The sequence below is a fragment of the Achroia grisella genome, unplaced genomic scaffold (assembly GCF_030625045.1).
Source record: "Achroia grisella isolate CSIRO2021 unplaced genomic scaffold, CSIRO_AGI_Agris_v1 utg2809, whole genome shotgun sequence".
Classification (NCBI taxonomy): Eukaryota; Metazoa; Arthropoda; class Insecta; order Lepidoptera; family Pyralidae; genus Achroia; species Achroia grisella.
The window spans coordinates 656,709-680,192 of record NW_026712768.1 but is presented as its reverse complement, the minus strand read 5'-3'; the positions used below and the strand labels follow the sequence as shown (position 1 = coordinate 680,192).

At 34.5% G+C, this 23,484-nt stretch overlaps 1 protein-coding gene across 6 annotated transcripts in view; it reads right to left on the bottom strand.

Moving 5' to 3' along the window:
- LOC131843160 (hemicentin-1) overlaps positions 1-23,484 on the bottom strand; it is a 581,682-nt gene that overhangs the window by 176,951 nt on the left and 381,247 nt on the right. For all 6 annotated transcript variants that reach the window (XM_059191771.1, XM_059191772.1, XM_059191767.1 and 3 more), the window contains exon 3: positions 21,672-21,826. In XM_059191771.1, coding sequence (XP_059047754.1) covers positions 21,672-21,826 — 155 coding nt within the window. The remainder of the gene's footprint in view (positions 1-21,671; positions 21,827-23,484) is intronic.

Here is a 23,484-nt window from a genome sequence, read left to right as displayed (position 1 = left end):
TTTAAGTGAGTTTGATTTTAAATTCAAATCGCCTGTTATTGAATAATAATATAGAATATAATATTGAAAATAAACAAAAACCACAGAGTAAATATCGTTATTTATCTGTGGAATATAAGCGTTTGAACAAACAAACGGTTTTAGCAGATTTCAGCTGGAGCAAAGCCAGTCGTGTCGATAAATATAAATTGCACTGAACGATACAATGCCCAAATATATACATATATAACATATAAATAAAATTGGAGTGTCTGTATGTAATATTGAAATAACCGTTTTTTACTACATGCATTTGAATATAAATACGGAACATACACCAAAATAATTTATATAATCCCTGAAATGGGTGGACCGATTTTGACGGGACTTTTATTGGTAGGTAGATAATGTAATAAGGAACGGCTACTTTAGAAAAGTTAAATTCCACGCGGACCAAGTCGCGAGTACAGCTAGTATAACATAAAAAAACTGGTAAAGTGTAAATCAAAATTCCATTCTACGGTTTCAGTAGTCTAGCAGTTTAGCACATGGTTTTACTTTCAGATTCCATACGCAGTACTATATTAAAAATAAATATATGTATAATATATCTTATATATAAAATTCTCGTGTCACAGTTTTCGTTCCCATACTCTTCGAAACGGCTTGACCGATTCTCATGACATTTTGTGAGCGTATTGAGTAGGTCTGAGAATCGGCCAACATCTATTTTTCATCCCCCTAAATGTTAGGAGTAGTCCACCTCTAAATTAAGTTTTTTATTTTTTAGACAAAATTTTTAGTTTCTATTTTTTTATGATACAACATACAAAAACACATACAATCCTAAATTTTCACCCTTCTATCATCAACCCCTATTTTTTATACCGTTATTAATTTATATGGCAAAACAACGTTTGCCGGGACAGCTAGTATATTTATATATGTAGTATTTCGTCCACAACTAGATTGGTGATTTTGTTAAAGACAAAACCGCATGCCCATCGGTGGGTAACTCCTCAACGAAAGTAACTTTACACGTTAGGACCTGGGGATCACCTGTGGGCACTTAATTAAAATAAATCTAGGGGTTAAATGATGTCTACCTCAAATTATTGTACACTAAAACTTATTTACAAAAATGGCATATGGCACAGACACGTGGTCGTTAATTTTTTAGTGTTGCCATATTCGAACCTTGCCATATATACAAAGTTTCACCCGTTTATTATGCATTTAATGTATGAAAATTGAATTTTTAAAAAATGTACGCAGCTATTTTTCAGGCTGAATTATCGGAAAGTCCTTTGTATTGCTTCGCCCGCTGGATTTCCCCAGGGCTGTGTATATTTAGAACGGGCCGTACATTGTTGGGAATTTTAATTTTTTATAACTCCTCTGTTTATTGGCTAAATAAGATATGTTGTTCATGTCAAATCGGTAAGGTTTGAGTTTATAACAGTCGTATGGTTAGAGTTATTACTGTCTGTCTATATGTAATAATAAATCGGACAGTGCGGTTTCAGAGGAGCTTCCTCCCGCGTACACTTAGATTGTGGAATGAACTACCTGCCGAGGTTTCCTCGAGAGACTACAGCATGGGGTTTTTCAAGAAGGGTATATTAAGGTTTCTTAAGGGTCGGCAACGCGTATGTGACACCCCTGGTGTTTCAGGCGTCCATAGGCTACGCTAACCGTTTACCATCAGATGTGCCGTATGCTTGTTTGCCACCTAAGTGGTATAAAAAAAAAATAGCCTGGACAATAGATAATAATAATAATGTCAGTGAAACAAATAAAATAAATAAAAAAAAAAAGTATGTTAGGGATAAGCAGACACAGATGTGAGGATATAAGAGCAAAAACTAACTTGACAGACATTCTTGTACAGATAGACCATCAAAAATGGAGATGGACTGGGCAAATGATTCGAAGCAAACCTGAAAAATGGAGTACTTGTGTAACTGAATGGTATCCAAGGGAAACAAAAAGAAAAAGAGGTAGACCACAGAGACGCTGGGAGGATGAAATCAAGCTGACTGCAGGCCCCTACTGGAGAAGAGCAGCCCAAAATAGAGTACACTGGAATGAATTAGAGGAGGCCTTTGCCATAAGGCACTCTGTACTGCGGGATATAATATAGAAAATGAAATTAATAATTAAACATAAAAAAATTAAACTACTTAACAAATAATAACAGTAAAAAAATATATATAATAATAATAAATTTATAGTATAATATAATAATATGAATGAACATGAATGTAGAAAAAAAAAGTATAATAGTACAGAAATAAAGGCTTCTTTATCTTTTATCTTATTTAATATTTGTTATAACAGAACATATAATGAAGGAGAATGTATGAATATGCATGAGCGAGTGAGAGATGACAAACAGATAGAAAATTAGATGCAATTTAGATTAGAGTTATTCATTCTTGCTACGGTGTTCTTAATAGATGGTCAATGGTGATATTTTTTTTTTATAATGATAAGAAGAATTTTAAATACATACAGTAATACGAAGCAACTAATTTTCATTTTGAAAACCCTTGGTCCCACATATATAATGCATGTACACCCGTGCGAAGACGGGGCGAGTAGCTAGTCATTCATTAAAAGAAATAGCTGAATATAACCAAAGTATAAAGTGCATTTGTAACAAAAACTCAGCCATAATTCCACCAATTTCAGCTTCAGTTGAAAATTATTGGCTTTTATCCGTGAGATTGCAGTAAGAGAAATGTACCCAGCTTCTCATTGAGACAAACGATGGAGGATTTCGTTGAAATTTATATAGTATTCAAGTAGATTATCCAAATATAATGTTGAATTATGATTGTTACATACAACGAATGCATTACGACCTCGGTGGTTCAAGATTCAAGATTCTTTATTTGTAAAACCAGCGTGATTACATAAGGAGATGATATACATATAGAAGGAATTTGTCCGACATGTTTAGCCTAGATGGCATACAATATATTTAAATGTTACAATAAAATATTAAATTTAAATGTTAAACAATAATAAAAAATATATAATCATAATAATACAAAAACTACAACTTAAGTATATGCACAATAATATAAAACTAATAAAACATTTCGTCAAATTTATCATCCAAAAAGTTCGATATACTATAATAACATTTGTCAATCAACAACCTCTTTAATTTATATTTAAATACACTATTGGGGAGGCTCTTCAAGTATTTAGGTAACTTATTATATATTTTGGGTCCCATACATAATATACTGTCATGCATAAGCTTTGTCGTAGATTTTTTAATACATAATTTATCAATGTCACGTCGATTGCGATTTACAATTTCAAAAAGTCCAGCGGTTTAGCACATCTCTTTACTTCCGATGGTCGCGGGTTCGATTCCTCGCACGGGCCAAATATTTGTATTTATGAGAATGTTTGTGTCGTTCGGAGTGTTTTCTATGTATAATATGTGTGTATTTACGGAAAAAAGATCTATGTATTTGTATCAGTTATCTAGTACCCGTAACACAGGCTTTAGCTAGCTTAACTTGGGTCTAGATGGCGCTGTGTGAATTGTCTTGAATTACTTTATACATAACTAGCTAGTCGCCCCGGCTTAACACGGATGTGAGTATTATATATATAAACCTTCCTCTTGAATCACTCTATCTATTAATAAAAACCGCGTCAAAATCAGTTGCGTAGTTTTAAAGATTTAAACATACATAGGGACGGACAGACAGCGACAGCGACTTTGTTTTATACTATGTAATGACGCTAAGAACAAGAAAAGAAGTCTAATGGAGTATCCAAGGGTGGATGAGTTTAAAAGTTATATGAGGATGGTAAAAGTGATGTTGAAAGACATTTCCTTGCAATACTGTGTTGAGAATGACGACTTTTAGTAAGAATAAGTTCTTATTATAATTTTATTTACAAATTTAAATGGAATAATGATTATTATTTTTATAAACAAAATTAATACTTGTAGTAATGTAATTAACAGTTATGTATATAGGTTTTAAAGCAGGGTATATGAAGGTTTCTTAAGGGTCGGCGACGCTCACGTGACACCCCTGGTGATTCAGGCGTGCATAGGCTACGGTAAAAATTTACCATCAGATGGGCCGTATGCTTGTTTGCCACCATAGCAGTATAAAAAAAAATTGCTGTGGTATAACTTATACCACAGTATAAATGCGGGAATCACATTCAGCGTTACCTGTACTTTTTAGCTTTTAAGAATAGAATAGAATAGAAAATGTTTTATTCAAATAAAGTTACATTGAAGTACTTTTAAATAGTCATAATTTTTTTTTAATCTACACCACAATTGGGAAGCTGTCTCATCACAGGAAGAACGAGCAAGAAACTTGCGTGTTGCTATTTCTAATTTTAGAAAATCTGTATGTTTGCCTTTAACTTAACAATAATTTTAGTACTAAATTAATCTTAATAGAAATATTATAAGCAATTTTCTAAGGACCTCTACATTAACTTATTACTTTTTATCTATTTATACATATCTATATATTTTTGTGTTTTTGTATATATATATTCATAGGTATGTAAGCTTATTACTATCGATATATATACCTAAGTTAGGTAAATAGAAATAGTATGCCTTTTCCTAATACTACCCTTCAACCGCTTTCTGTTTCTACCCAATGGTTAGAATGCCAAAGCGTTTGTGGCCCTGGTCCCCACCGACTTGCTGCCCACCTTCATGAAAGAGGACTACTGGCCGAAAGGTGTGGTGTATCGGCGCTACCGTGGCAGATTGCCGTCTTCAGTGCCGTGATCACACAGACAATATCATTGTATTAGTTCTTAAATATTATATTATATGTATGTTAATCTATAAGGTATTTATAATATGGGCCTAGTTGCCTGAAATAAATGAATAAATAAATAAATTAAGTTCGCCAATTGTACATTATTTTAAATAGTGCAATAAAGGATAAATAAAATAAAATAAATAATACATAAGTACATATAATGCTTGACTGGTACAAAACTCACCTAAAAAGTACCAAGAAACCATACAACAATGGGAACACCATTTTTTATGGCCACGAAATCCGCGGTGTTACGAAAAGCCGACCGTTCCGAGCCGGCTATCGTCACAATCGTTCGCATTACGGCGGTCCAAGTTATAAGCGATTAACTATAATAGTTTTTATAAAATTCCATAGTATTACATAGTATAAAATAAAGTCGCTGTCGCTGTCTGTCCCTATGTATGCTTACATCTTTAAAACTACGCAACAGATTTTGAAGCGTTTTTATTTTTATAGATAGAGTCATTCAAGAGAAAAGTTCATGTATATATTACATGTACACCCGTGCGAAGCCGGGGCGAGTAGTTATTATAAAATAAAGTCGATGTCGCTGTCTGTCCCTATGTATGCTTAAATCTTTAAAACTATGCAACGGATTTTGTAGCGTGTTTTTTTAATAGAGTGATTCTAGATTATACATTATATATAGTACACTCGTGCGAAGCCGGGGCGATTAGCTAGTAATTTATACGAAGAAAACCCGACAAGCATGACTGGAATACGCGATATGTGGATTCCGTCGTAAATATAGTTATATGGCAGGATAAATGTAGTAACTGTAACCTGTATACATGAACAGCGCCTCATGAATCACTAAATACCTCGCAAGTGTTGCCATTTCAAAAACCTACAGTTCGTTTTAAAGTCGCTTTGAAATGTTAATCTATAAAAAAAAATGCTAAGGACCATTATTTGATAGATAGATTGAAATATAACAGCTAGTAAAGCTGTGCCCACGATTTTTTTAGTAGTAGTAGTTAAAGTGATCTTAACCAAATAAAGAAAAAAATATTGAATAATGAACCCAAAAAATATAAAGAAAAAAGTTTCGTTCTACCTTAAAAAATGATGAATTTCCATACATATTTTCACCCCCTTAATAGTAAAAATATTTTTTTTTACAAGATTTGATTGTATTAATTTATATTTTTTAATGAATATCCTAAAAAATAAATTTCAAGTTTATACCTTTCAACATGACGATTCATCGTTACAACGTTACATCTCCTCTTATCACCCCTTACAACCCTTTTTCGCATTACAAAGTAGCCTATGTCATGTTATTAGGGTAGACCCTAATAACATGACATATCCTAGAGGATATCTTCGTATGAGTTTCATTTAAATCGGTTCAGTAGTTTTGGCGGGAAACCGAGACAGACAGACAGAGAAGTAAGAGAATATATACATTTTCCCCTATATTGTATAACATAGAATATAACAGAAATCACCTGCAAAAGGTCATATGGTACAGAACTATGCAAAGTGAACCCCCTCGTATCCCATGGTTCCAAAACATTAACCTTAGTCGTAAGTATGTAGTCATAGCACTTAGATTGCGATCAGGACACATTCCATCAAACAGATTTGGATTTCTCATGAAAAGAGTAGACTCCCCTAATTCTCAAACTTGTGGTGGTATTGATGATGTTCAACTTCTGTTGATGGAATGCGTCAAGATCAAACTGAAAGGCAAATCTTACTAAAAAAAATATATTTAAACAAAATTAATTTAGGAATATTTCAGAGTATTTTATCAGAACCTGCATCAAAACAATCGGTATTAATTTATAAATTTGTAGATAAAAGTAGGTAAGATTTGTCTTCATAGTAATTTAAAGTTTAGATGTTATGTAATTGATTAAGAAGATAACACGGAGCTAACATGCTCACTATTGTGCTAAGCTCCTAAATAAATGAAGAGAAAAAAAAATCACCTGCATTGTATAACAGAATTAATTCTTAAACTCTAAGTCTTGTTGCTTTAAATTAAACACAATAATTTGATACGACCGCCCATAACTTGAACAGTTACGGCAGCTTCTACCGTAATGTTACGGCCGAAGTTTAAACTAATCGCGACCGCTTATGTGTTGGGCCGGACGGTCATCGTGCGGGTCAACTCGCGTAATGTCACGTGAAATGAGCGGTAGAAGACCTTTTCAATTTAATAGTGATGTTCGAAGTTTGAAATATAATATATCGATATTATTATTTTGTATTACAATATTATTCTGTATCATCATCTGCTTTTTCCTTTTATTTGTGGTCGTCGTAATATGTTTATCTTTTTCATTCATCCCTGTTTACAGTCCTCTCGTTATTTACTCCCTTTCTTAGAATATCATCTTTCATTGTTACCTCTATATTATAATATTGTTGTTTTTCTTTTTATATTTGATGTACATATTAATTTATGTAATTGTTATATCTTTCTGTGAGAGGAATAATAAAGTGTTTTTCATTCATTCATTCATCTTAAACACAGTCCATTATTCTAAATATTTCTTCAATTTTCTAAAAATATCGATAATAAATAGTAAATTCGCTATATTGAATACAAAACACAGTGAAATGTTAATCTGCTAAGTGTTATAAAGTTATAAGTATAAACTTATCACCAGCACCATACATTGACCATAATAAATAAAAATAATATCTCAGGACAATCCACATAGCGCCATTGACAGCCTCGGTGGTCTAGTGGTTTAGCACACCGCTTTACTATCCGATGGTCGTGGGTTCGATTAATCGCACGGTACAAACATTTGTATCCATGAGTATGATTGTTTGTATCGGCCTGGGTATTTTCTATGTATAATATGTATTTATTTACAAAAAAAATATATATCTATGTATTTATATCAGTTGTCTAGTACCCATAACACAAGCTCTGCTTAGCTTGGGACTAGATGGCGCTGGGTGAATTGTCCTGAGATATTATTATTATTATTATCTATGCCCAAGCTAATATATAAATTTTAATATAAATAAATTATATAAATTAAATATAAATTATATAAATTAAATATTAAATAAATTTTACAAGCGGATATATATAGATTTTTTTTCAAATACATATATAATTTATGTAGAACATAGACCAGACCAAGACGTTTATGTTTATTTATTACCTCTACACAAAGGTTGTCTAGGAGAGATCGCTTAAGCGATAAGGCCGCCCAATTCCATACTCTACAAATTTTGTTTGTTGTATTTTTTCAGGTACAATAAAGAATATACGTATGACTAGTACATCACGAGATCTTACCACGTTTTATTTTTGAGTCAAATTCAAAATATCTTTATTCATGTAGGTCTATTACAGACTCTTATGATATCTCAAATCTACCGTCAATTCGAAATGTTATCGAGATGAGAAGAACTGACGAGAACCTCAGATCGTTCAAATAAATGTTGTACAATAATACTTATTCATTTTAAATTCAAATTCTTGATATTATTGATTTACTAATTATACGTATAAATAATGACCGAGTCAAATTTAATACAGTATATAGAGATAGTAATAAATAAAAAGTTTATCGATAGAACAAATGTTTTGTTCTATCGATAAACTTTTTATTTATACACGACACGTTCTCGTCCCTATCAGGTAATGCCTCGTGAAATTTCTGACCGCATTGATGACGGTCACCAAGTCTAATAGGACCTTACAATAGCAGTTGAGATCTTTATATTGTATGTGAGATTGCACTTACCTGTGTAACAAAGATGTTTTTTTCACAGAAATTTCCGCGCGAAAGCCTTAATTTTGGACTATTGTTCAACTATAATAGTGAAAGAGTTTCTATAACAGCCTTGGTGGTATAACGGTTTAGTATACCACCTTGCTTTCGATGATCGCGGTTTCGATTCCACGCACGCAAATATTTGTATTCCGAGCAGGGACTTATGACCCGGGAGTAGGTTTAAGAGGGCTATTTGCTGTCGAACGTCATTTATGTTTAACACTCACCTATCGTGTTTCTCTCCCTGCTCAGACAAATCTGGTGGAACCTGCTAGTGCAGTTTTAGATACACGTTCTAGCATAGAACTTACTGGGACTTGTGACCCGGGTGTAGGTTTTAGGGGCCCATTTTGTTGACGTACGTTCGCCGCTCTTGTTTCTCTCCCTGCTCAGACAAATCTGATGGAACCGGCTAGTGCAGTTTTAGATACACGTTCTAGCATAGAACTTTCTGGGACTTGTGACCCGGGTGTAGGTTTTAGGGGCCCATTTTGTTGACGTATGACAACACTCACCTTCGCCATTCGTGTTTCTCTTCCTGCCCAAACAAATCTAATGGAACCTGCTATTGCAGCTTTAGATACAGGTTCTAGTACAGATCTTACTGCAGTTCTAAACCGGCTAAGATCTTTTGGAAGGTTGTAGAGAGATTTCGTTGTTACATCTCTCGCTTCCACTTCGACCATCATATAAATTAACCACATGGTTATTTTTTGTTAAATCGTTTATTAGAAATAGAAATATGTTTTATTCAAATGAACTTAATACAAACACTTCTATAATATGTTTTATTCAAATGAACTTAAGGTAAGCACTGTTGTATAGTCACATTTTTTTTATTCTACAACTCATTCGGAACGCAGACTCATCACAAAAAGAACGAGCAGGAAAATTGTTTGTTGTTCTGTTAAATATATCTTGTTCTAAGTAAATACACATTAACAAGGATTAGGCATGCGACGGTCAATATAGAAACCGCTACACAATCAATCTTTGTTCAATCAGATGACATTGTCAGCGCTATGAATTTTAAGTTAGATTTTTTTCTCTAAAAACATTATTATCATTTATAAACTCGTTCATTTTATAATGAGCTGTTTTACAAAGAAAATGTTACAAGACATATGAATCTTTTTTCTGGCAACTTGAGACTTTTTGAAAATATCCATAAAACGTTTGTTTGTTGAAAAATCTTAAGCAATTTCCATAAAACGAATTACTAACTTTCGTCAAACGGCACTTAGGTAATAAATAGTTCCAGAATTAATAAAAAATAGCTATATTTCTATTGAAATGAGAGTGAGATATACCTATTTATACATATAAATAAAATTGGAGTGTCTGCTTGTAATATTGAAATAACCGTTTTTTACTACATGCATATTAATGTAAATACGGTACATACACCAAAATAATATTTTTTTACAATTTTTGTCTGTCTGTCTGTTTGTCTGTTTGTTCTGGCTAATCTCTGAAATGGCTGGACTGATTTTGACGAGACTTTTTAGCAGGTTGCTGATGTAATAAGGAGTAACTAAGACTACTGTTATTTTAGAAAAATAAAGTAAATTTCACGCGGACGAAGTCGCGGCTACAGCTATAACAATATAAAAATATAAACGTATTTTGCAGAGAAATCATATAAAACAAATGTAAGAATTGCAGGAAGACGTCATTCGGAAAAATGCAGCGATATATTTGCCCAACCACACCATACACGGCTCGTTGTGTGTACAACGGAAACGGGAGCTCCGGAAGTGAGCGCACAATGGATATGATATATTGTGTTTCGAGCGATAAAGCTAAAGTGATGTAGTTGGTGCAGGGCGAGTTAAGGAGATACTGCAAGTTGAGTGTTTATTTATTTTACAGTTCAGAAAAATTTTATAATAAAAAATATTTTATTCGTACAATTTTTTAATACTAAAGCCCCGGTTGTCTAGCGGTTTGATAAATAGATAGATAGATAATAATAATAATAATAATAATAATAACGGTCTTATCCCAACCAGTCTGGAACAACATCTCAGACGGTTGGGATTCCGGGGCGGCTCACTCCCGGGAAAGATGCAGAAAGCGGTGCTGTTAGATTCTGCCCGCATTGTACGCCGGTTTCTCTCCCTGGGGCCCTGAACCCCGGCCGACTGTGCTTCTGCCGGGGGTATGTTGCCATCTCATCTCCTTAAGAGGGGAGATGAGAATTTTTGGGAAAAAAAAAAAATAATAATAATAGCTGAGAAAAAATAAAGAATAATAATAATAATAATCTCAGGACAATTCACACAGCGCCATCTAGACCCAAGTTAAGCCAGCTAAAGCTTGTGTTATGGGTACTAGGTAACTGATACAAATACATAGATGATTTTTTTTTCGTAACTACATACATATTATACATAGAAAATACCCAGACCGATACAAACAAAGATAAAAAGCTTCATTTTTTCCATCATCATCACCATCATCATCTCAGCCCGGATGACGTCCATTTTTTCCCAATCAACACAATATTCATAATCTCTACCTCGCAAAACTCCTGTTAGGCTTTGTCTGAAAGCATGTTCGCTCTTATTTATACCCTCCGGTCGATCTCCCGTCCAATTTAAATAGGGATAAGAAAGAAGAAGAAAGAAGAAGAAAGAAGAAGAAAGGAGAAGAAAAACATTGATTGTAATTAACGACTAATAAAGGTAAGTTGTGGCCAATAGCATTAGAGTAGTCCGAGAAAGATCGCTCTTTTTTACTAAGTACATATATTATTCAGAATAGAATAGAATAGAAAATCATTTATTCAAATAAACTTAATTTAAGCACTTTTGAATAGTCATAACATTATTTTTTATCTATCGCTAACTTAACCTATTCAGAACGTTTATTCAGTTTATATTCAGAATATAATGTATGATTGCTTGTATCGGTCTGGGTGTTTTCTATATATAATATGTATGTATTTACGAAAACAAAATTATCTATGTATATGTATCAGTTATCTAGTACCCATAACACAAGCTTAGTCTAGCTTAACTTGTGTCTAGATGGCGCTGTGTCAATTGTCCTGAGATTATTATTATTATCATCTACATTAAATTTTTGTACTTCAAAATCTAGAAACAGAACATTTTAATCCCGGCTCATCGTTTTATCAATAAAAACACAATCTGTTATTATAAATCACTCGTTTAATATTCAAACAGCAGGTGCTCAAAATAATTGGACCCCGCCGTCTGCAGTTTCATTTGATCTTTTTTCCAATACATTAGAAATTTTATTCGAGAAAACAATTAGAATTCCGTTTTTCTTATTGCGTATTCAGTTTCTAATTACATTGGTTTGGATGAGAGTAAAATACTCCGAGACTAGTGGTTAGTACCCTGCTTTTCTTTAGAAGCTGAATATAAACGTAGTATTATGCTACGTTTATATTCAGCTGCTTCCCCTGCCACTCGCGCTGCCGGAAATATTGCGGGGCGACAACTGAGCGAGTTATGTTATGTTATTCTGACTTCGCTACACACGAGGCAATCTACAAAACCTCTGATTTTAGAGTCGTATCAGCTAGGTTGTCCTCATTTCGCTACACACAAGGCAATCTACAAAACCTCTGACTTTAGAGTCGAATTAACTAGGTTATTCTGACTTCGCTACACACTAGGCAATTTATAAAACCCCTGATTTTAGAGTTGGATCAGCTAGATTGTCCTCATTTCGCCACACACTAGGCAATCTACAAAACCTCTGATTTTAGTCGATCGGCTACTCTATCCTGACTTCGCTACATACGAGGTAATTTATAAAACCTCTGATTTTAGAGTCGTATCAGCTAGGCTGTCCTCATTTCGCTATACATATCATATCCAACTCTAAAATCAGGGGTTTATAAATTGCCTCAATTTATAAAACCCCTGATTTTAGAGTTGGATCAGCTAGGTTGTCCTTATTTCACTGCACACGAGGCAATCTACAAAACCTCTGATTTTAGAGTCGTATCAGCTAGGTTGTCCTCATTTCGCTACACACAAGGCAATCTACAAAACCTCTGACTTTAGAGTCGAATTAACTAGGTTATTCTGACTTCGCTACACACTAGGCAATTTATAAAACCCCTGATTTTAGAGTTGGATCAGCTAGATTGTCCTCATTTCGCCACACACTAGGCAATCTACAAAACCTCTGATTTTAGTCGATCGGCTACTCTATCCTGACTTCGCTACATACGAGGTAATTTATAAAACCTCTGATTTTAGAGTCGTATCAGCTAGGCTGTCCTCATTTCGCTATACATATCATATCCAACTCTAAAATCAGGGGGTTTATAAATTGCCTCAATTTATAAAACCCCTGATTTTAGAGTTGGATCAGCTAGGTTGTCCTTATTTCACTGCACATGAGGCAATCTACAAAACCTCTGATTTTAGTTGAATCAGCTAGGTTATTCTGACTTCGCTACACACGAGGCAATTTATAAAACCCCTGATTTCAGAGTTGGATCAACTAGGTTGTCCTTATTTCACTACACACGAGGCAATCTACAAAACCTCTGCTTTTAGAGTCGAATCAGCTAGGTTATCCTGACTTCGCTACACACGAGGCAATCCACAAACTATACTATTAGGCTTTAAGTTAACAAAATTTTTTTATATACATATACATATAATATTTATTATATAAATCTATTACAGGCGGCGAGATCAAAGCGTCGGCGTGCTTTGATTACGCGAATGTAATATGTTATGCGTGTAATAACAGTGTCAGATATGTAAGGTCTGTAATTTGCCGATCATTCGACATTCGACGTAATATTATAATGATTATAGTGATTGTGTAAGAATTTGAAGTTATATCCTAATATATTATATAATATCTTAATGTATATCTTTTGGAAGATATAAATACCTTTTGGGGGAATGAGGATTGTTAGTAATGTGGATTAATAACCTCGTTGGTAGTGTATATCAGCTTAACATGCCGTTCCACCTGGTAACCATCATGATAAATTCCTGGTGAATTTACCACGATGGACTAACTGACCTGACAACGTACTCATCCTATCATCCTCCACTGGTGCACTGCCAGCGTATACCATTAGCAAAGGCGAGTGCACCATTATATATATATATACTGCTAAAAGCTAAATTAAAATCCCTTGCGTAATTTAAAAGATATAAGCGAACAGATAGCAGTAGCGACTTTGTTTTATATCAAGTAAAGATATATACATATATATACTAGTAGACCCGGCCACTCGTTGCTGTGGCTAAGGTTCTTGAATAAAATAATATTGCGACTATAAATTGAGATGCAAGCTATCCTACCTTTGTATATTTAGTTGGATCAACTTGCACACAGCGTGCAAATCAAATTTTGCAATTGTTTCAGTAGTTTAGGAGTCCATCGCGGACAAATAACGTGACATGTAATTTTTATATTTAAAAGTACATCTTAATTTATTTTCAAAATACAAACAAATTAAAGTAACTGGATATATTAACTGAGTTTAAAATATTTGTTAAATCATATTTATAGCAAGCAGCCTCCTAAACACCATATCCAATATGTCGGACTGTCCGCTTCAAGGGCACTGGATATCGCTGCATTGCTGCGGACCCAGGGCCTCTGGACGTGGACAGAGACATAAATATATGAATTAAATATATAAAATTGTAAATTACTAACATAGTTAATAAGTTGTTTACTAACATAATATGGATGGATAAATATCCGAAATAAATGAAATAATAATAATAATAATATTTGTTGAGCAAAGTCTATTCTTATGATGAACGTGCATGCCAATAGTTGTTCATGCACGGGATTTTAATTTAAATGTTAGACATAGACACCTATATACATATACATTGTAAATAAACTGGCTTTTAAAAAAAGGAATTCAATTAAATTAATAAAATAAGATACTTCACAGCTCGAAATCATTCCGAACTGACGGTAGATTTGACATATTATAAGAGTCTGTAATAGACCTACATGAATAAAGATATTTTGATTTAAATTTTAGTGTTTTTTATATAAATCCGCGGGCACAGCTACTTTGTTATATCATCTCTACATCTCTTTGCTAATTCCTCTGAGATGACTATAAGACCTATTGTCTCCTAGACGGCCTCGGTGGTCTAGCGGTTAAGCATACCGCCTTACTTCCTTATGGTCGTGGGTTCGATTCCTCCAAACATTTGTATTCATGAGTATGATTGTTTGTATCGGTCTGGGTATTTCCAATGTATAATATGTATGTATTTACAAAAAAAACATATCTATGTATATGTATCAGTTATCCAGTACCCATAACAGAAGCATAGCTAGCTAAACTTGGGTCTAGATGGCGCTGTGTGAATTGTGTTGAGATTGTTTATTTATTTATTTATTATTGTGCCCTTTTATCCACTGGATTATAATCCTGTTAAAATCAAGGAACAACGATGTAAACCAATATTTTATTTCTGTCTTACATTTTGACTTTGAGGCAAAAATTTGTTGGCCCACAAAGAGTTCGCTTGATAAATATTCAACAGCCTGCAGAATACACTTTAAACGGTTTAGGTTTATTGTAAAAGGGATTAGACGGGGTCGGAGGCGGCCACTGGGTCATATCCTATAGAGCGACCAATTTAATAACCGTGAGATATTTCTCAATGGTTACACCACAATACACAATAAACTTAAATATAAATTATTTGGTTATTTTATCGTTTATTATTTTTATTTATATGTAGTTACATACACCTTTCTCAGTCACCTTTGAGTTACATATATAGACTAACATAACTAATGTTAGTCTATATATGTAACTCAAAGGTGACATAGTTATCTATCAACGCACAGCCCAAACCACTAGACGGATCGGGCTGAAATTTGGCATGCAGGTAGATGTTATGACGTAGGCATCCGATAAGAAAGGATTTTGATTAATTCTACTCTCAAAGGAATAAAATAGGGGATGAAAGTTTGTATGAAACTTTGTCAATTTTAAACTGATCGGTCTGAGACTTTGCGTGCATGAAGCTGCATAGAAGTCTTTAAAAATGCAGCATGTCAGTTCTAATCGAATATCTCAGTGCGTTAGTCTAGTACAAGGTTAATTTCAGGACAAAAGCCTCAAATTAAGCTAATACCTATTTGAGTTCCAACCCGACGCCAAGCTTTACATTTGATGCAAGTGTTATTTAATAATAATAATAAACAAATAAACAATTTTCTTTCTTTCTTTCTTTCTTTCTTTCTTTCTTTCTTTCTTTCTTTCTTTCTTTCTTTCTTTCTTTCTTTCTTTCTTTCTTTCTTTCTTTCTTTCTTTCTTTCTTTCTTTCTTTCTTTCTTTCTTTCTTTCTTTCTTTCTTTCTTTCTTTCTTTCTTTCTATCTTTCTTTCTTTCTTTCTATCTTTCTTTCTTTCTTTCTTTCTTTCTAATAATTTACTTCATACAATGTCAGATTAGCAAATCCTCATATATTTTTTTTTTATAACACAGGGAACAAACGAGCATGCGGCTCACCTGATGGTAAGTGATTACCGCCGCCCATGAGCACCCGCAACACCAGTGGAATTGCAAGTACGTTGTCGGCCTTTTAAAAAGGAATAAGCTTTTTTCTTGAAGGTTTCAATATCGTATCGGTACATAACACTAGGACTCTCCCGCGGTTTTACCCGTATACGCACTCTCTCTGGAATATTATTTAGAAGAAAACTTCATGAGCGCCATCTAGTCCTAAGTTAAACTAGCTAAAGCTTGTGTTATGGGTACTAGATAACTGATACAATTACATAGATTTTTAGCTTAACTTGGTATAAGTGGCGCTGTGTAAATTGTCCTGAGATTATTATTTATATATATGAACATCAGCATATGATTGTGGGTGGATGTAAAGGGAGGGGACGCCCTAAGAAAAGGATGGATTGTGTGAAAGATGATATGAATAAAAGAAGAGTATGTTCAGATATAACGACCGATAGAGAGCAGTGGAAGACAATGACATACTGCGCCGACCACAAATAATGGGATAAAGGCAAGGCAATGATGATGATATATGAACATCATCAAACATCACATTATCATGTGATACTCGTGCCACCTATTCGTACTCATTTCTTGCCATTTGAGAGGACTATCATGCCTCATTACCTATTAGTTCAGTCCATTTTTGACGACCTCGGTGGTCTAGCGGTGTAGCACACCACTTTACGTCCGATGGTCGCGGGTTCGATTCCTCGCACGGCACAAACATTTGTATATATGAGTATGATTGTTTGTATCGGTCTGGGTGTTTTCTGTGTATAATATGTATTTACGAAACAAAAAATATATGTATTTGTATCAGTTATCTAGTACCCGTAACACAAGCTTTAGCTTTAACTTGGGTCTAGATGGCGCTGTGTGAATTGTCCTGAGATTAATATTACTATTATTTATATATAGATGAATATCATCAAACATCACATTATCATGTGATACTCGTGCCACCTATTCGTACTCATTTCTTGCCATTTGGAGAACTATCATGCCTCATTATCAATTAGTTCAGTCTGTTTCCAAATAGTCCTTCGAGAATGGTATTCAATCAAACTTACTGAATAATTTCCAGTCAAATAAACGCACTCAAAGGTTACGCTACGCATCTTCGTCTCATTATGTATTTATTCGCTATAAAATCTCATTAACATTAGACGAGTGTTTTTCTACGAATCCTAAAATATATTTCCTTTCCATTTACAGTTCAAGGCGAAACTGATGTCCCGTACAAACGGTCTGCGACCTTCCTCAGATCAAAGGGAGCTGCGGAAAAATACTTAATCAAATTACCACTTGGCGGAGTTTGGGAAATTAAAAAAGAAGGCACTAAGAGGACATTTCCTTTGCCGATAATCTGCGAGGGACATATTTTCGCTGTGAAAAAGAGCTTTAATCCAACTGCTCTTTGACTAAAAGTTTCTGATACCGTTGCGTTTAGCCACAATGTCTTTTAGATGATACGATTTTAACGTTGTTTGGAAAATAACTTTATATTTTTGACAGCCTCGATGGTCTAGTTATTTAGCACATCGCTTTACTTCCAATGGTCGTGGGTTTGATTCCTCGCACAATGTAAATATTTTTATTTATGAGTATGATTCTTTGTATCGATCTGGGTGTATACTATGTATTGTCATCAACAGTTATTCATGATTACTATATTTGTTCTATTTTAATTGCCTGAGGGTAGTACGCTTCTTTATCATATTTAATAACCATTTTATCTAATTGCATTGTTAAAGTAAAAGTAAGTGTATTGACTATTTAAAAACTGGGAGCTACCTCCCAGTTTACTATTCTACAATGGCGATGAAATCATTAAGATTGCAGCAAGCGTTACGAACGGACGTGTGGAAAAGATTTTGTAAAATACTGTTGAAAATATAAGAAAAGTGATTATCAACTGTAAGTATTGTTTTATTTATAAAGTTATCTTGTTAATATAATGTAAATCCTATAGAATACCATCATGAACCTGACAGTATAATATGTAGGTATTAACAAAACAAAAATTCAAGCATTTATACCATTTGTCTAGTACACATAACACAAGCTCTGCTTACCATGGGACTAGATGGCGCTGTATTAATTGTCCAAGGTTATTTATTAATTTATAAAATAAATAAAATATCTTTAAATTTACTAGAAGGCGCGACAGATCTCGCCTCACATGGATGTTTGTTATTAATAGGAAATTAAAAAAAACGCTGGTCAGACGATCCAGAATAAACCGTTCTGGCAATATTAATGGCCAGGTAAAATAGAGAAAAAAGAAAGAGATAAATTTTTTAAAATAAAAATAGCGTAATTCACTTTAATAGTAATAGGTACTATTAGCATAGTTCACTTCCGTGTTTTCGAGAGTAGTGTGGCACAAGATGGCGTCCTATAAAGAGTGACTCGGAAAAAAAACATTACACGGACAGCTACTAAACGGAATGCACAAGTCTTGAGGTTTCTAATATAACATTAGCACTGCAAAGTTCCGTCAAAATTGGTCTAGCGGTTTCAGAGATTAGCAAGAACAAGCTACGGAAAAAGTCACTTTTTTATGTAAGTATCTTGTAATATATGTTTCCCTTCAATTCATACCTGTTTGGATTCATCTTGTTATTCCATTTCTTGCCATATCATCTTTCACACAGTCCATCCATCTCATTCGGCATTCCTCTGCCCTTATAACCATTCACAGAGTAATAATATACTTTCACATACATTTAGTGAAAATTTGTTAATTTTAAATTACTAACAGACATGTCTATATCATGGCTTTATTTCTTTATAGATATATACTTATACTAAATCAACATTTTTTTTATATACCACATAGGTGGCAAACAAGCATACGGCCCATCCGATGGTAAACGGTTACCGTAGCCTATGGACGCCTGAAACACCAGGGGTGTCACGTGCGCGTTGCCGACCCTTAAGAAACCTTAACATGCCCTTCATAAAAACCCCATGTTGTAGTCTCGTAGAAAACCTCGGCATGTAGTTAATTCCACAATCTAAGTGTACGCGGGAGCTCCTCTGAAACCGCACTGTCCGAGACCACTTAGGTTCCAGGGTGCTGGGATGAATTCCCTGTCGATGGCGAGCAATGGTAAAAGGTACGTAATGTAACAAAATAAAACATATGGGACAATTTCAAAGCGTTTGTGGCCCTGGTCCCCACCGACTTGCTGCCCACCTTCATGAAAGAGGACTACTGGCCGAAAGGTGTGGTGTATCGGCGCTACCGTGGCAGATTGCCGTCTTCAGTGCCGTGATCACACAGACAATATCATTGTATTAGTTCTTAAATATTATATTATATGTATGTTAATCTATAAGGTATTTATAATATGGGCCTAGTTGCCTGAAATAAATGAATAAATAAAATAAAATAAAAATAAATAAATACATGTCCCACTCAATATATCAGACTGTCCCAGATCATTTTATAATCAACATCGAATCGTAACCGAGTCGTGACCTATAAAGGAGAGTTAAAAGTTCTTTAGAAATATTGGTTATTGCTTTCAAGAGTAACACCGCTGTGGGATTCCGTTGGATGAATTAAAATACGACTTTGCGACGTTTTGAAATACTGCCATCTCACTGAAAGTGTTCTTAATGGTCGAACAAATTTAGACAGATACAAATAACATATATTAAAACATACGTACGCCTCGGTGGTCTAGCGGTCTAGCATACCGCCTTACTTCCGATGGTCGCGGGTTCGATTCCTCGCACGGCACAAACATTTGTATTCATGAGTATTTTTGTTTGTATCGGTCTGGGTATTTTCTATGTATAATATGTATGTATTTACGAAAAAAAAACATATCTATGTATTTGTACCAGTTGTCTAGTACTCATAACACAAGCTTTAAGTAGCTTAATTTGGGTCTAGTTGGCGCTGTGTGAATTGTCCTGAAATTATTTATTTATTTATACATCTTATGATCGCGGGTTCGATTCCTGGCACGGTGCAAATATTTGTATTTCGAAGTGGTTGTATCGGTCTTGGTGTTTTCTATGTATATTATGTATGTATTTACAAAAAAAAAATATCTGTGTATTTGTATCAGTTATTCAGTACCCATAACACCAGCTTTAGCTAGCTTGACTTGGGTCTAGATGGCGCTGTGTGAATTGTCACAACAAACCCAGATCACTCAGAAAACACCCAGACCGATACAAACAATCACACTCATAAATACAAATGTTTGTGCCGTGCGAGGAATCGAACCCGCAACCATCGGACGTAAAGTGGTGTGCTACACCGCTAGACTACCGAGGTCGTCGAATTCCAGAATATTTCAAGCCTTAAAACAAAGATGTTAATATATCAATTCAGAGATTTAAAAGGAAATAAGCCTTGAGGTATTTTACCCCGCCGCTACCCCAATTCACCCCCGAGCGGTCGAAGTATTACAACAAAATTTTACATTTATATGTAAATTTTCTTAAAGCGACCAGTCTGTTTTAATCGGATGGATAAAGAATTAAGATTGATGTTATAATAGAGTAATTTAATAAATGCGGATTTTAATTGATTTCAAATATAATAATATTATGTGAATAATAAAATGTGAACTTACAAAAATTGTTTAAAAGAGCAACACACAAGTTTCTTGCTTATTCTTCTTGTGATGAGACAGCTTTCTGAATGAGCGGTAGATTTAAAAAAAATAATTGTTGACTATTCAAAAGTGCTTAAATTGAGTTTATTTGAATAAATGATTTTCTATTCTATTGTTATAATAAAAAGAAGAAAGATTTCACATTAATTTCTAATGGATGAACCCAAATAGTTAGCGGTTTTTTTAAATTGTTCGTTTATGTAAATTACACGATCTGTGAATTATATAGACTGTAATTTAAAAGTACAAAAGAAAGGGTGAAAATGTGGGGTTATGTATTTTTTAATGCCACAATAGAAAGAAATAAAAAAATGGCCAAAATGTAAAAATAAAAATGTTAGGGGTTGTCCACCCTTAGGCACCACCCCACAACCAGGCCCCTGGAGGTGCGCGCGTGTACCCACGCGCCTCCACGAGAAGGTAGGGTGCAAGCCATAGCACCCTAACCAGAGAGAGGGGGCCTGTCCTACAAGATCTACAGGACAGGCCAAGCCGCCGAAGTCTGGGTTGAGTGCCAAGTGCGAACCCCGGACTTCGGCCCGCGGCACCTCGAGGTATACCGCGTGGTTTTTTAGTGGGTACGAGTCCCACACACCACCTCGCCATCCCTCCGGCGGGGTGATGGTCTTGTTCAAGATTTTTCCACACGATAAAAAAAAAGGGGTTGTCCACCCTTAACACTTATGGGTATTAAAAATATAGTAGCCGTAATCTTATTAGTGAAAATAATTTTCAAAAAGGGTTTATTAAGGTTTCTTAAGAGTCGGCAACGCGCACGTGACACTCCTGGTATCTCAGGCGTCCATAGGCTACGGTAACCATTTACCATCAGATGCCGTGCCGTATGCTAGTCTGCCACTATCGTAGTATAAAAAAAAATTGACATAGGATAATTCAATATAATCAGTAACATGTAAAATAATTTAATCTGCTTAAAACTAAGTAAAATAAATGAATCCACTTACTGTAGGTATGGAAGTCGGTGACTTGAACAGTGTTGCAGTCCTCTCCGACGTGGAGGTACGTTATCTCGCAGCGGAACACACCCTCGTCTTCGGCTTTCACATTGGCTATCACCAGCTCGGCGAATGTGGCGTTTGGTTCATGGGAGATGGATATCCTGTTGACAAAATTTTAGCTTTATTTAGATTACATATCATCATTACGTAGTATAAAACAAAGTCGCTGTCGCTGTCTGTCCGTCTCTATATATGCTGAAATCTTTAAAACTACGGATTTTGAAGCGGTTTATTTTAATAGATAGAATGATTTAAGAGGATGGTTTATATATATATATATATACTAGCTGTCCCGGCAAACGTTGTTTTGCTTTAAAATAAAAAATAAAAAATTAGGGGTGGACTACCCCTAACATTTAGGGGGATGAAAAATAGATGTTGGCCGATTCTCAGACCTACTCAATACGCTCACAAAATTTCATGAGAATCGGTCAAGCCGTTTCGGATAATAAACTGCCAGAATCTGCATTAAATCTGACAGAGAGGCAATTCAAATCTTATATTAAACAATTTTTATGTAAGAAAGCCTATTACAGGATAGACAAATTCATAGATGACAACATATCAAGTAAATAATTAGTTTATTAGCATACAACGTTATAATTTTATTTTCTCATTGCTTTCTTGATTTAATTGATTGATTTTAGAAATATGAAAGCGTAGCGGTTTTTGTATTGATTGCCGCATGCATTCTTATGTAAAATGTGAATACTATAACTATCAGATGGCAATTGTAAGTAGCTTTGACGTAGTCTAGTGTTTTGAGTAGCCATGCTCACTAAAAGTCCAGACTTGTGGTGGCGTGGTGGGCCGGGTCATTGGGCTCCCTAAAATATGGTCGAGCGCAGTGATGGCTGGCTCATCCGTCATACTCGTGAACGGGTGCTGCTTGTAGGGACTGGTCTGCTCTAATCACGATGACTGATTTCCTCTTATTAATTGTATAACCAGTTGGTTATGTATTCAAAATTTTTTCTTTTTGAGTATTTAATTGAATTAGTGCTAATTGGTGGTTTGTATTCACACACTTAAACTTAAAAATGTAAAGTAATAATAAAATTATTTAAAAGGGCAACACGCAAGTTTCTTGATCATTCTTGTGATGAGACAGCTTTCCGAACGAGCGGTAGATTAAAACAAATGTAATGACTATTCAAAAGTGCTTCAATGTAAGTTTATTTGAATAAATGATTTCTATTCTATTCTATTCGGAGGCGTATGGGAACGAAAACTGTGACACGAGAATTTTATATATAAGATTATTATTATTTATTGCATTTTCTCAACTTTTGCTGGTATTTTTTTTCCACAATTTTGTTGTTTTATTTCCACAATTACGGGTCAAAACTAAGTAAGTGCAGTGTGTATGTGTGTGTGTGTGTGTGTGAGAGTGTGTGTACTTATTGTGTGACTGCTTTTATATCCTTTTCATTGATTTCCAGAAATTTTCGGACAGTTCGACAGTTATTCAAAATGGCAGCCTTTTGAATGGTCATGTCGAATTATTAATGGTTTCATTTAATTATTATTATTAATTATAAATACTTCATCAAAACCTAATTCCAGCCAGTAATCATTACAGCAACCTTCCTGAACTAAAAACTGTAGTGGAGCGATCCGCCCCGCGAGCGGCAGCAAACTCAAACTCAAACAAAACTCAATTAAACCGGCCGTCAGACGCACCGCTATCAATCTATTAGTCACTTAATTAAATGATAGTGCTGTATCACTGAAACACCGTTAGCGACGGGCTTTTTTC